This window comes from Chanodichthys erythropterus, chromosome 17, assembly GCF_024489055.1.
Source record: "Chanodichthys erythropterus isolate Z2021 chromosome 17, ASM2448905v1, whole genome shotgun sequence".
Taxonomy (NCBI): Eukaryota; Metazoa; Chordata; class Actinopteri; order Cypriniformes; family Xenocyprididae; genus Chanodichthys; species Chanodichthys erythropterus.
The window spans coordinates 24,087,501-24,099,590 of NC_090237.1; the positions used below are offsets into that span (position 1 = coordinate 24,087,501).

Below are 12,090 nucleotides of genomic sequence, written 5' to 3' on the forward strand. Positions count from 1 at the left end.
TATTAGCGATGAAAGTATTAATTGTTTTCTAACTAGTTTCTCATACATTCGCCCAGCTGTCATTGGTTGGACAAACGGGTAGTCCTACCCCCAAACTCACGCCATTGGATGAGTCATTGTTGCCGTGTTTGGCTGCTCAAACAAACAGAGCAATGTTGACATGCCACAGAACCAGAGAGTTTACACTGCTGGAAAATTAACCTTCAAATATCTTATAGTTGTGGTTGCACATTAAACTGGCATAGGAGACAGTAAGGGAGAGTTCACCCAAAAAATACAATTCTGTCATAATTCTCTCTCCTTCATGGTGTTCCACACCTGAATGACCAAACAGTTTCTGTTCTGTTCCCTCAAAAGTTTTTTTTTTCTTTTCTTATTTTGTGTTCATGTCATACAGGCTTGAAACAACATGAGGGTGATTAGCGACTTTTTATCTCACAATTTTTACTTTTTTTCTCAAAATTGCGAGATATAAGTTGCAATTGTGAGTTACAGAGTCATAATTGAGAAATATAAAATCGCAATTGCAAGTTATAAAGTCAGAATTGTGTGATATAAAGTAGCAATTGACCCTTCACAAAGACCCGCCCCCCTTAGTTACTGTTGCTTTGTCTGACAAGCCGTGGCGCTGTCACACCACAGGCAGTGAAAAATACATTGCGGAGCAAAGAGGACACTGACAACACGTCGACATACAAGACAGAGCAGGTTATTTATGACATTAAACAAAGTCCCAGCTTTTAAATTGTGTAATTATTTACAAAATTCAAACAATTAAAAACGTTTTGTGGCTCTTTAATGTGTCGTGACAGATTGCTGTAGTGCCTCAGTTCAAGCGGCTCGTGAACCGACCATCTCTTCCTACTAGTTCATTTATAGCATCAAATAAACATGAATGAATGTTGAATGAATGAAGGAATGTTGTTTAAAACGTGGAAAGACGTCAATACACACCAGTTTTCAAGTTCAAGTCCACCGAGGTTAATCTTCTAATTTCTGACTGCTTTGTTGGACAAAATGGCAAATTCTGTGTTGTGATTGGTTAGATCGCTTGTCAATCAAACTCCTGGGTCAATTGCATGTTATAAAGTCAGAATTGCGAGATATAAACTCTGAGGAAATTTCTCCGAATTGCGAGTTTATATCTCACAATTCTAACTTTATACCTTGCAACTGAGTTTATATCTCATAGTTGTGAGTTGATCTCACAATTCTTACTATAACTCACAATTCTAACTTTATAACTCACAATTGTGAGTTTATCTCTCGCAATTCTGAATTTATAACTCGCAATTCTGACTTTATAAATCGCAATTGTGAGTTTATATCCCGCAATTATGACTTTATATTTCACGATTGAGAAAAAAGTCAGAATTGTGAGATAAAAAGTCGCAATTACCTTTTTTATTTTTTATTCAGTGGTGGAAACAAGCTTTCATAATAAATGATGACCAATGCCCCCAAAATAAAATTAAATAAAAATCTGATGCATATAAAACTTTTTTTTTTTGCTTTTTCCGTAAAACCATGGCGCTGTCACGCCACACGCAGTGAAAAAATACATCGCGGACAAAATGGCGGATTCTGTGTTATGATTGGTTAGATCGCTTGTCAATCAAACTCCTGGCGAAGGGTCAGTTGCATATTATAAAGTCAGAATTGCGAGATATAAACTTTTCTCAGAATTGTTAACGTGCAATTGCAAGTTATAAAGTCCAATTCTGAGGAAATTTCTCAGAATTGCGAGTTTATATCTCACAATTCTAACTTTATAACTTGCAACTGAGTTTATATCTCACAGCTGTGAGTTTATCTCACAATTCTTACTATAACTCACAATTCTAACTTTATAACTCACAATTGTGAGTTTATCTCTCACAATTCTGACTTTATAAATCGCAATTGTGAAAAAAAGTTAAAATTGTGAAAAAAAGTCGCAATTACCTTTTTTATTGTTTATTCAGTGGTGGAAACAAGCTTTCATAATAAATGATGACAAATGCCCCCAAAATAAAATTAAATAAAAAACATGATGCATATAAAACTTTTTTTTTTTTTTTTTTTTTTTTGCTTTTTCCGTAAAGTTCATAAGTAAGCCTGGGGATTTATATATGATATTGGCAGAAATCCACTTCCAGTGAATCTCTGGGAAATCTTGAGATTTTGTAACTCCTCAAAAAAAGTGTGGTCCTGATCTATAATTTTATCACATCTTGCTCTAACTTTCACCACAGGTCAGTGAGTGAAATGATTGACGACATTATCAATGGCAGAGGAGAAAGATTTGGTACTGGGAAATTGAAAGAGTTGTGCAAACTACTGCCAGAGGATGGAGAGGTGGGTGTAATATTTGATTAGAGCCTTAGTTACACACATTGAGCAATTCCAAAGTTTTGATAGTATAAGAATAAGAATATTTTATGCAGCACTTTCATCTGAATCACAAACCTAAAAGCTTACTGCTGTGTATTATGTTTCTTCATTTCGCCAGGTGCGTCAGCTTCTTGATTTTAAAGGAGACTATGCAACTCTTTCTGAACCAGATCGGTTCATGGCACAACTTGTCAAAGTTCCTTGGTGGGTGTATACAGCTACACAAAGACAAATACACACTTAACACGGTTGTAGACAGAGCTGTTTCCATACAGTAATTTGCACAGTACTGCTCATGTTTTATCTCCATCATCAGGTATTAATTATGACAGTGCATTTAAAGGTCGCTGTAAGTTATTCTAAATATGGATATGCCATCATAATTATTTTTATTTGTATGTTCTTCCTCTAGCTATGAGGAACGGTTGAACAGTTTAGTACTCAAAGAGGAATTCTCCCATTTTGTGGATGAGGTGAATCACTCTATTGCGGTCATGACCGCTGCCGGACAAGGTAAGATTGAACTAGTTTACTACCTATTGTTAAGTATTACCATAAACGGCTGTCTGCTATTTCCTACAAGTCAACATGCGGTGTTCCCATTTTTAAAGCAAAAAATGTATTTTTTTATACTAAATGATTCTCATAATGATGTAATTAGTTAAAGCATGACTAACTTTATAGGTTTGATTCCAAGGAAACTTAAAAAAAGTTTAAAAACATGGTAGTACTGTATTACGTTATTAGTGCAATTACATAGATGTGACTAGGTTTGATTTATTTTATTTCACCTAATCCATGTTTGGAATTATTTCCAGAGCTGTTGGAATGTGCTGATCTACATTCAGTCATTCGACTGGTCTTGAAGACAGGCAACTACATGAACTCTGTGAGTATAATCATGCCACTGTATCTTGTTACGCTTGTTAAAAATGATTAAAGTTGGTTAACCTCAAAACAGCATAATGCACTGCACATTTGTGTGTGTTTATACTGTCATGAGATCCTAATCGTTCTGTCCCCACTTCCACCAGGGAGGGTACGCTGGCAGCGCGGTGGGATTCCGGATAACGTCTCTTGTCAAACTAGCGGATACCAAAGCTAACAAGCCTGGAATGAACCTCATGCACTATGTTGTGATGGTAGCAATGATGTGTAGTATTTTATTGTGTGGTGCCAGAGCCATATTAAGACACAGAGCTTTATTTCCATGTTAATTCTTTTCTCATGTGTCTGTTACCACAGCAAGCCCAGAAGATAGATGCAGCGCTGCTGAAGTTCCCAGAGCAACTACAGCATATTGGAGATGCAGCAAGGTAAGCCACAAAAATGTCACTTCCCTATAATTATTTTACGTTATCTGATTAATTTAACTATAGCTCAATATAAAAATGCACACACACACTACAAACATCTGGAGCTAGTTTTAAAAATAAAAGAAGCATTTTAACCAGTGATATTTTAGTACTTACTAATCATTTGAATTGCCTTTTATTTTTCTGTTTTCAGTTTTGATTTTAATTTTAGTTAGTCATTTTATTTTGTTTCAGCTTTATTTCAATTAATAAAAACACTTTTTAATACTTTTAGTTTTACTTAACAATACTGATTTTAACAAAGTGTTTATATGTGATTCTCTGTACTGTTACTTTTATATGGAATTCTAGTAATGTCCTCTTATATCTTGGGAGTCTAATATCATGATTTATTGAGGTTTTGAACTCAAACTTGCATCTTTCAATAGAGGTTCAGTTATTGCGCTCAATACTAAACTGCACTGATAATGCAAAAAGAGTGAAATATATTGTCTGTCTTCCTCAATACAGGATTCATAAACAGGAAATTGAGTCTGATTTCCAAAAGGAAGTGAGTAAAGTCCAGGTGTCAAAACAGAATGCTAGTAAACATCCAGATCTGGAAGAACAGATGAGGGATTTTCTGCTGGTGAGGCATTTTATATGTCACAAGTCTTCATAACCTATTTAGTTTATCTCTGCATGTGAGCATGCAAGTTTTTTTTGTTCAAAGTCTTTCGGTATAGTAACATGGTATTGAGACTATTGACTATTGAAGTGCTGACATCAGGTTGAGTGCCAGTGTGCACAAAGAGTTGGGGTGTTGGGGTGGTGAAATAATAAACAGGTGCAGTTATTTTTTGAAAGTGAAAAAATAACTGCACCTGTTTATTATTTCACCACGTTTCTGAATATTGATGGGTCTAAGTAGTGTACATTACTAGTGTAGATATCATTATCTGAAGCTAAAAGAGGCACACTGCCCGCACTCCTGTGTGGACGGCTCTGTTGCTGTAGACCATTTAAATGTCTATTTTTTTTACATTTAAAACATAGCTAAACAAATAACATGTTTAGGTTACAGCTGCATCTGTCTCTGAAAACAAAGCAGCAGTGATTAATTTTTATTGATATTTTTAAAGATTATTGGCAAAGATTATTATAAATCATTATAAAGCAAATGCTATTCCATTCTTATTTCACTCTGAAACCTGAGCGAAAAATATTTTTGCTAAGAACGAATGGAAATGAGAACAGTTATGTATTTGACAGTCTACACCCATCCACTCACCATCTCATACTTACGAGAGGAAATCTTCCCAGGGCACCCACTCTAGGGCTGGGTGGGAGTCGACAAGAGGTGAGGGGGCAGAGTGACCGAGGTGCCCCCTCCTCCCCGGCCCTGGCTGACATGCACTTCAATATCAGTACATTTCCCTGATTGCATGAAATTTAATGTGTTAAATAAGAAGTAAAAAAAATCAGAATAGTTTCTTCCATTTATCTTTTCTTTTATTCTTTTTTAGAATGCAGAAACCAGGTTAAAGGAGACCGAGGAGGCCTTCAAGACCCTTTCTGCTGTGAGTGATTCGGTGGCAGAGTATTTCTGTGAGGACCCCACTCAGTTCAAACTAGAGGACTGTTGCTCCATTTTCTACTCTTTCTGTGAGAAGTTCAAACGAGCAGTTCAGGTAATTCTAAACATACATTGGTGCTATAAGTAATCTTAGCAGGTTTTTTTAAAAAACCTAATGAAATCAATACTACTTTTGTAAACATCTTTGAGATGATACACAGTGGGGTCCAAAAGTCTGATACCACATTGAGAGTGCATTCACACTGAACCAAAAAAGGGGAAAAAAAACAAAACATTTAGTCCTGGTCTGATTAGCGTTCAGACTGGCAAATTTTATCAATGAACCAAAAGATACCGAACCTAAAGTCATAGGTATATGTTCACAACCTGATTGGTCAGATTTTATGACGTATTGAGACAGAACTTACCGAACATCCAAAACAATGCTGTGTATTGAGGTAAATGCGCTTGTTGTGTGTGCGTAGGCTGCATACGATGGTATTTTGGACAGCTGGGAACTCGTGAAGAGCTTATAAAATGTGTAAAGGAGTCAAAACAGGGGCGGGAATCCCTCCATCACATACACAAACAATCTGCTGCGTGGAGACGTGCGTCTGATGCCTGTGATTGGAAAACTCTCGACTGTGATTAGATATGCATGTGGATTCTGTCCTTTTTGAGTTTCATTGGGGAAATTTATTTAATAGATTTTTATTCTCAAGTAACTTGTCTTCCATCATCATCTGAACTGCTTGTCTGTCTCATCACGATCATAGAGATCGTACCCATGTCTGTGTCTCTCCCTATGCTGGGAGTTACTATATTGTGTGTGTGTGGGCAGCGCACACCACCTCGGTACTCCCAGCCAGTCCCAAACTCAGCCACCCAGCCTCCCTCTCCCACCTCCTCCCATCAACACCCATTTATCTTCCTCATATCCGCTTCCTGTCAGCCCCTCTGCTCACCCTCAGCCCACCATCTGTGATGTGGGCTCGCCGTGTGTCTGCCAGTCTACAGCTACGTCGTGGTCAGTGGATCCCCGGTCTCTGCGACCAGGAATCCACCTCGGCCTGTCGGTCCATTAGCTCCTACTTGGCTCCAACCTCCCTCATCTCCACCGTGGTCCATCAGTCCACCAGTTCCGCCGGGCTCCCTCCTCCCTCTGGCTTCGCCTTGGTCATTCGTCTGCCTGCCCTCACCTCGGGACTGCACTCCCCTGGCTTCGCCTCGTCCCTTCATCCCTCTGGCTCCGTTGGCTTCCTCACTCCCTCCAGCTTTACCTTGGTCCTCTGTCGCTCCGGCTCCACTGCGAACTTCTGGATCCCCGTCTGCGCCTCAGTCGCCAGAGCCGTTGGCATTGCCATGTCCCGCCGGATCCTCAGCGTCGCCTTGGCTCGTCGGCATTCCGGCTACACCCTGGTCTCCTCTTCCACCTGCTCCGCCTTAGTCAGTCACCGCCCTGGTGTCATCAGCCCTTCCTCTACCATGGCTCCTCCCTCCATCGGCTCCACAATGGGCAGCCTGCCTGGCTGCAGTCTGGGTCCCACCTTACTTCTACTGCTCCAAGTTCCTCCTGTCTCCTTAGCTCCTCCCACCATCTTCTCCGCCTTGGTCCCTCCTGTCTCCTGTTGGGTCATCTGCCTGTTGTCCTGTCTACCCTTCACCTGCTCCTCGTCCTCCCCTGAGCCTCCCTCCCTCCGCAGTTGGTCCATCTATGGCGCGAGGCCGTGCCTTACAGGGAGGGGATGTACTGTCACACCTATGGACTGTTATGTTTACATTTAGTTCTGTCATGTCTTGTTCTGTTCATTTGCCCTCATTGTGTGTATCCTGATTAGTTAACTATCCACACCTATTTCTGTTCTCCCTGATTACATTCTCCCTCATTAGCTCCCTTATATAATCTCCCTGTTCTGTTCTGTGTTTGTCAGATCTCGTCTTTATGTGAGAGTTGTGTACCTGCTAATGTTGGATTAAAATAACCTGTGATCTGATCTTCTTCGTCTTGCTTTCATATTTATACACAACCACCGTGACAAATAAATTCTTCTTGTGCACCAAATTAGTGTTATTATTAGAATGATTATAAGAATGATTTCTGAAGGATCATGTGACATTGAAGACTGGAGTAATGGCTGCTAAAAATACAACTTTGTCATCACAGGAATAAATTACATTTTAAAACTTAAATTTCATGGTATTACTGTTTTTACTGTATTTTTGATCAAATAAATGCAGCTTTGGTGAGCACAAGAGACTTTCAAAAACATTAAAAAGTCGGTAACACTTTACAATAAGGTTCATTTGTTAATGTATTAACTAACATGAACTAACAATGAGCAATACATTTGTTACAGGATTTATTAATCTTTGTAAATGTTAGTTAATAAAAATACTATTATTCATTGTTTGTTCATGGTAGTTTACAGTGCATTAACTAATGTTAACAAATACAACATTTGATTTTAATAATGTATTAGTAAATGTTGTAATTAACATGAACTAAGATTAATAAATGCTAAAATAATAAAGTACTTAAATAAATAAAGTACTTTAATATTGAAACCTTATTGTAAAGTGTTACCAAAAATTCTTACAGAGCTTTTGAACGGTAGTGTACTTTACCAAAATCTTTTGTGTGATGCTTAGAGTTGCAAAGGGGCGAAAAAATTTTCAGTAAATTTCCAGAAACTTTTTTCCATGGGAAGTTAAGCTGGGAAATGTTGGAAATATTCCAAGTTGGAAACTTAATAAGAACATAAGGGAATTAAAGGGAAATTTGGGGTAATTTATACAAATGGTATCATATACAAACATACATATAAACATTTTGTTTGTTCATAAACAGACATGCATGCAAACTAATACAAATAAAAAAATGACATTTTTGACTTAAATTTATTTGTGAGTAGAACTTTAATCGGTTCTTTCATTCAACAACAAAAAAGCATCAATGTTGAATAAAAAAATTCCCATGGAAAGTTTTCAACTGTAAAAATTCCCAGAATTTTGCAACCCTAGTGATGCTGCATCCATACCAATATGTGTAAGCATAAGAATCAGGGTCACTGTCATTTTGGCAATCAACCTAAAGAAAAAAATACTTGAGCATAATTGCAAATGTAACCTCTTTAAAATAGATAATTATAAATTATATATTAAATAATTAAATATGAAATATTTTTTTAACTTTTTTTTTATTTATTTTTTTTTAGATTTTTTGTTTTGTTTAGATGATTATTTTGTTCTTGTTTTTTAATTTTTTAAATATTGTCAATTAAAAAATATATATATATATGTTTTTTGTCATATTTTCAGTAATGGCTGCCACAGGCCTCTGTAATAATATTGTTTATCCTCCTTGACCAGGTAAAATGCTTCATGAATCACATTAATCAAGTCTCTATCATCTTTCTGCCATAGGAGAACCTTGAACGAGACATGGTGGAAGTGAGGCGCAGGCAGCGAGAGCGTACTCAAACTGCCGCAAAGCGACGCTCCACCGCCACCTGCTCCTCACGAGATAAAGACATTGAAGGAGTTGCTCTGGAGTCCATCCTACAGAGGTTTAACACTCGGCAATCCCGCCGTAGAGCCGGGACCGGTTCACCCACACTGGGGAATCTAACTGAGACCATCTTGAAGGAGAACAACCACCCCAATGACAACAAAGAGATTAAGAGGGACAGATGGATCAAATGTGTCAAGCAATCCTCCTTGATCAAGGAGAGCTTTGAAGAGACGCCCAATCACCCAGAGATTACAATCTCAAGCCCAATGCAGGAAAATACAGATTCCCCAATCAATCAACGTGTCTCCGTATCCACTGAGCAAGAGGAAGAAGATGTCCAGACCGAGAAGGAGGTGCAGAATATGAGAGAGGTGTCACGGAAAATTTTACAATATCAGTCCAGTCGAAGTAGTATTTCATCCGGCGAAGCCCTGTCCCCGATCCTGTCTCCCAGGCAGACGTTCTTCCAGGAAGACAGAAGACAGCTGCTGATCATGGCCATAGAAGAAAACACTTCTAAATCCAGCCCTCTGCTGGAGAACAGCCAGATCATCAATCGCCGGCACACAATCGCACTTCCTGAGGCCAATTGTGGAAATACCAGCCAAGAGGACATATTTGTGCCCTGTAATGTCAATGCATCTCCAGCTCCCTCTATAGGTGTTATTGGAAAAGGGAAATCTGTGGATTGTAATATGCTCACCATACAACAAAACTCTTCAAAGACTGTTAAAGATTCAGAAGCAAAGCCACTTAATTCTGAAGAGGAATCACAATCAGTTGATTTATCACAGTCACAATCAGCCGAGCCAGAAGCAAAGACTGAAGAGATGGTACCTAGTTTGCAATTGGGTACTGGCAAGAGAAACAGCCAAACAATATCATTTAAAAGCGCTAAAGAGGGCTTCAGCTTTATGTCTTTATTTAAGCGTTGGCGTGAAAAAGACAAATCAAAAGAGCTTGATTCTGACAGTGTGGACCCATGATTTGAAGAAAAAGAAAAAAAAAACTTTGCTCTCTATTTATTCGGACATTCACGCTGAGTGGCATGCTACAGTTATGGAAAACAAGCTTGGTGCTTTGTCATTGTTTGCTTGTTAAAACAGTCAATGGACATTTATTTTCACGTTTTCTATAAATAACGCACATGCAATTACACTTCATCCAAAAAACACAATGAATATAATTAAATATATGCTGCGTTCCAATTCGCCTACTTATACTACGCCCTAAAAGTATGTACTCTTTCTGTGAACAAAAAGTACTTACTTTTGAGTGTGTAGCAAAAGAGTAGACAAGCTTTGGGACATACTAACACGTCATACAATCGCGTCAATTCTCTCTGTCGCATCCAGTCACCGTAAACTGCCCTGTCAATCATCTTACATCCTCCACATTTCATTTAGTTAATTTCCTACCGTATCGGAGAGAAATGCAGCACGTTGATCTGCAGTCGCGGGTCTTTCATGAGGAGAACTCTCCTCATATTAATGCATAATGATGCATTTAAAAGTTAATGGCCATTCGGATCTTTATAAAAGTCCACATTGGTATTTGCAGATGAAAAAATAACACGGGTAACATTAAATATATATTTTCTATCAGGTTAAACTGATTATTAGTCACTCAAATCTCTCAGCGTCGATCGCGCGTATCCGCCATGTTTTGTAGTTTTTTAACACTTTTTACTCGTGTTTGTAGTTCTGAACTGAATCCTCGTCCAATGCGCAATGGTTTGTGGGCAATATTAGCCTTTATAGTGTGCACGGATCCACACTTCAAAAATCTACCGGAAATAGTAGACCATCCGGGGACTTTTGGCATACTCTTTTCAACATACTATGCTTTGGGACACACTTATTTTAATCTCACATACTATTTAGGATGGATAGTATGGACATTGGAACGCAGGGCGAGTGTTAAGATCAGTAGAAAATGACATATTTTACCTGCAATGCTCTTTGTTTAACACAAGGGGGCAGTACATGGCATTACATTTCCATGGCGAGACATTTCCCATGACATTTCTGTACCTGCAAAAATTAACTGACTGTGACTATGAGTAATTATTCTCTAAATTCAGATTATATACTGACCAATCAAAATACAAGTTGGTAGATGTGGTTGTAATGCACCACATAAAATCACAAATTCTTGTTTGATGAATAATTTAATGTTTAATAATAATTATTATATTTATCCAATACCCTAGCTTGCACCACATCATGTTTCTAATGGTCTCTGAATGGTCATTGTAGGCTTCCTATGACAGACCAATCTACGGATCAAAGCACTCGCCTACATGATGAAAATGTGGAATAGAGAGCTCATGTAATTTGTGGTTTTCACTGCTCCAGAAATGAAAGAAGGCCTTTTATTTGATAAAACCTCTGCTTTTGATTCTCAATATGAGATTTCATGAAAATTTAGAGACCATGTTCCAGTTAGGAGTTGCTCACACACTAAGATGCTTAAGTGCATATTTATATTATGTAATTTGTCCTGTTTTTAGGCAAGAATTATTTATCTTTTTTGTGTTACATAGTTATGCTTGACCTCAACAACATCTCCTGTGCTACTTGATGCAGTTATACATGGTATTTCATGTTTTTTTTGCCCGCTGAGCTTCTGGAATAATGAGGGACAATGAAAAGCTAAATGGGCTTATCCATGATAAAGACATTGAAGGCTTAGTTAGGGAGAATAGATAACGTCATAGGCTCCCGATAGGTCTGCTTTAGGTGGTCTAAGTGCTTTCTAGACAGCCTGAGACCCTGTCGGGGTGGAGATTTGGGGGAAGGGAGAGTTTGGGTGAGTGAATTATCATCATCAGTCTCAAAGAACTGAGAATAAAGGGTCAAGCCCTGATTGAATGTCACAACATGCTATGGTTATAGTACAGATGATCCTGAAAATGGCTTATCAGAATGTGTTGGACAGCTTTTAGTCTCTTAAAAAAGGAGCGTAGAGTAATATGTTTGATTTCATGCTGTTACAGTGCATGTCTAAATGCTGTTTATTTCAGACACTTACCATTAATTGTTTAGAGATGTATTTCTTTGAATACATTGTAATAAACAGTTTGTAAATTTAATAAGAGAAATGATGGAATGATATCTATTTCACTATAAAAAATAAAAACATTTTTATTTATTATTATTATTATTATATAAAACACAAATTAACTATTATTTAATATATTGGTTGGAAGTACCATATAAAATCAATAGTATTCTCATTTTCATCACACTTTATCAGCTTTTTTTTTTTTGGCAGAGCACACAATATGATGAGCAAATGTGTAATAATGTTCAGTCTATGTCTTAATGTACCGT

General features: G+C 37.8%; 1 protein-coding gene across 1 annotated transcript in view; it reads left to right on the forward strand.

The window, feature by feature from the left end:
* fhdc4 (FH2 domain containing 4) overlaps positions 1-12,058 on the forward strand; it is a 16,251-nt gene extending 4,193 nt beyond the window's left edge. The window contains exons 4-12 of the mRNA XM_067365364.1: positions 2,235-2,337; positions 2,492-2,577; positions 2,786-2,886; positions 3,192-3,262; positions 3,408-3,515; positions 3,619-3,689; positions 4,200-4,317; positions 5,195-5,359; positions 8,668-12,058. Of these exons, the coding sequence (XP_067221465.1) occupies positions 2,235-2,337; positions 2,492-2,577; positions 2,786-2,886; positions 3,192-3,262; positions 3,408-3,515; positions 3,619-3,689; positions 4,200-4,317; positions 5,195-5,359; positions 8,668-9,741 (1,897 nt within the window). The 3' untranslated portion in view covers positions 9,742-12,058. The remainder of the gene's footprint in view (positions 1-2,234; positions 2,338-2,491; positions 2,578-2,785; positions 2,887-3,191; positions 3,263-3,407; positions 3,516-3,618; positions 3,690-4,199; positions 4,318-5,194; positions 5,360-8,667) is intronic.
* The last annotated feature ends 32 nt before the right edge of the window (positions 12,059-12,090 follow it).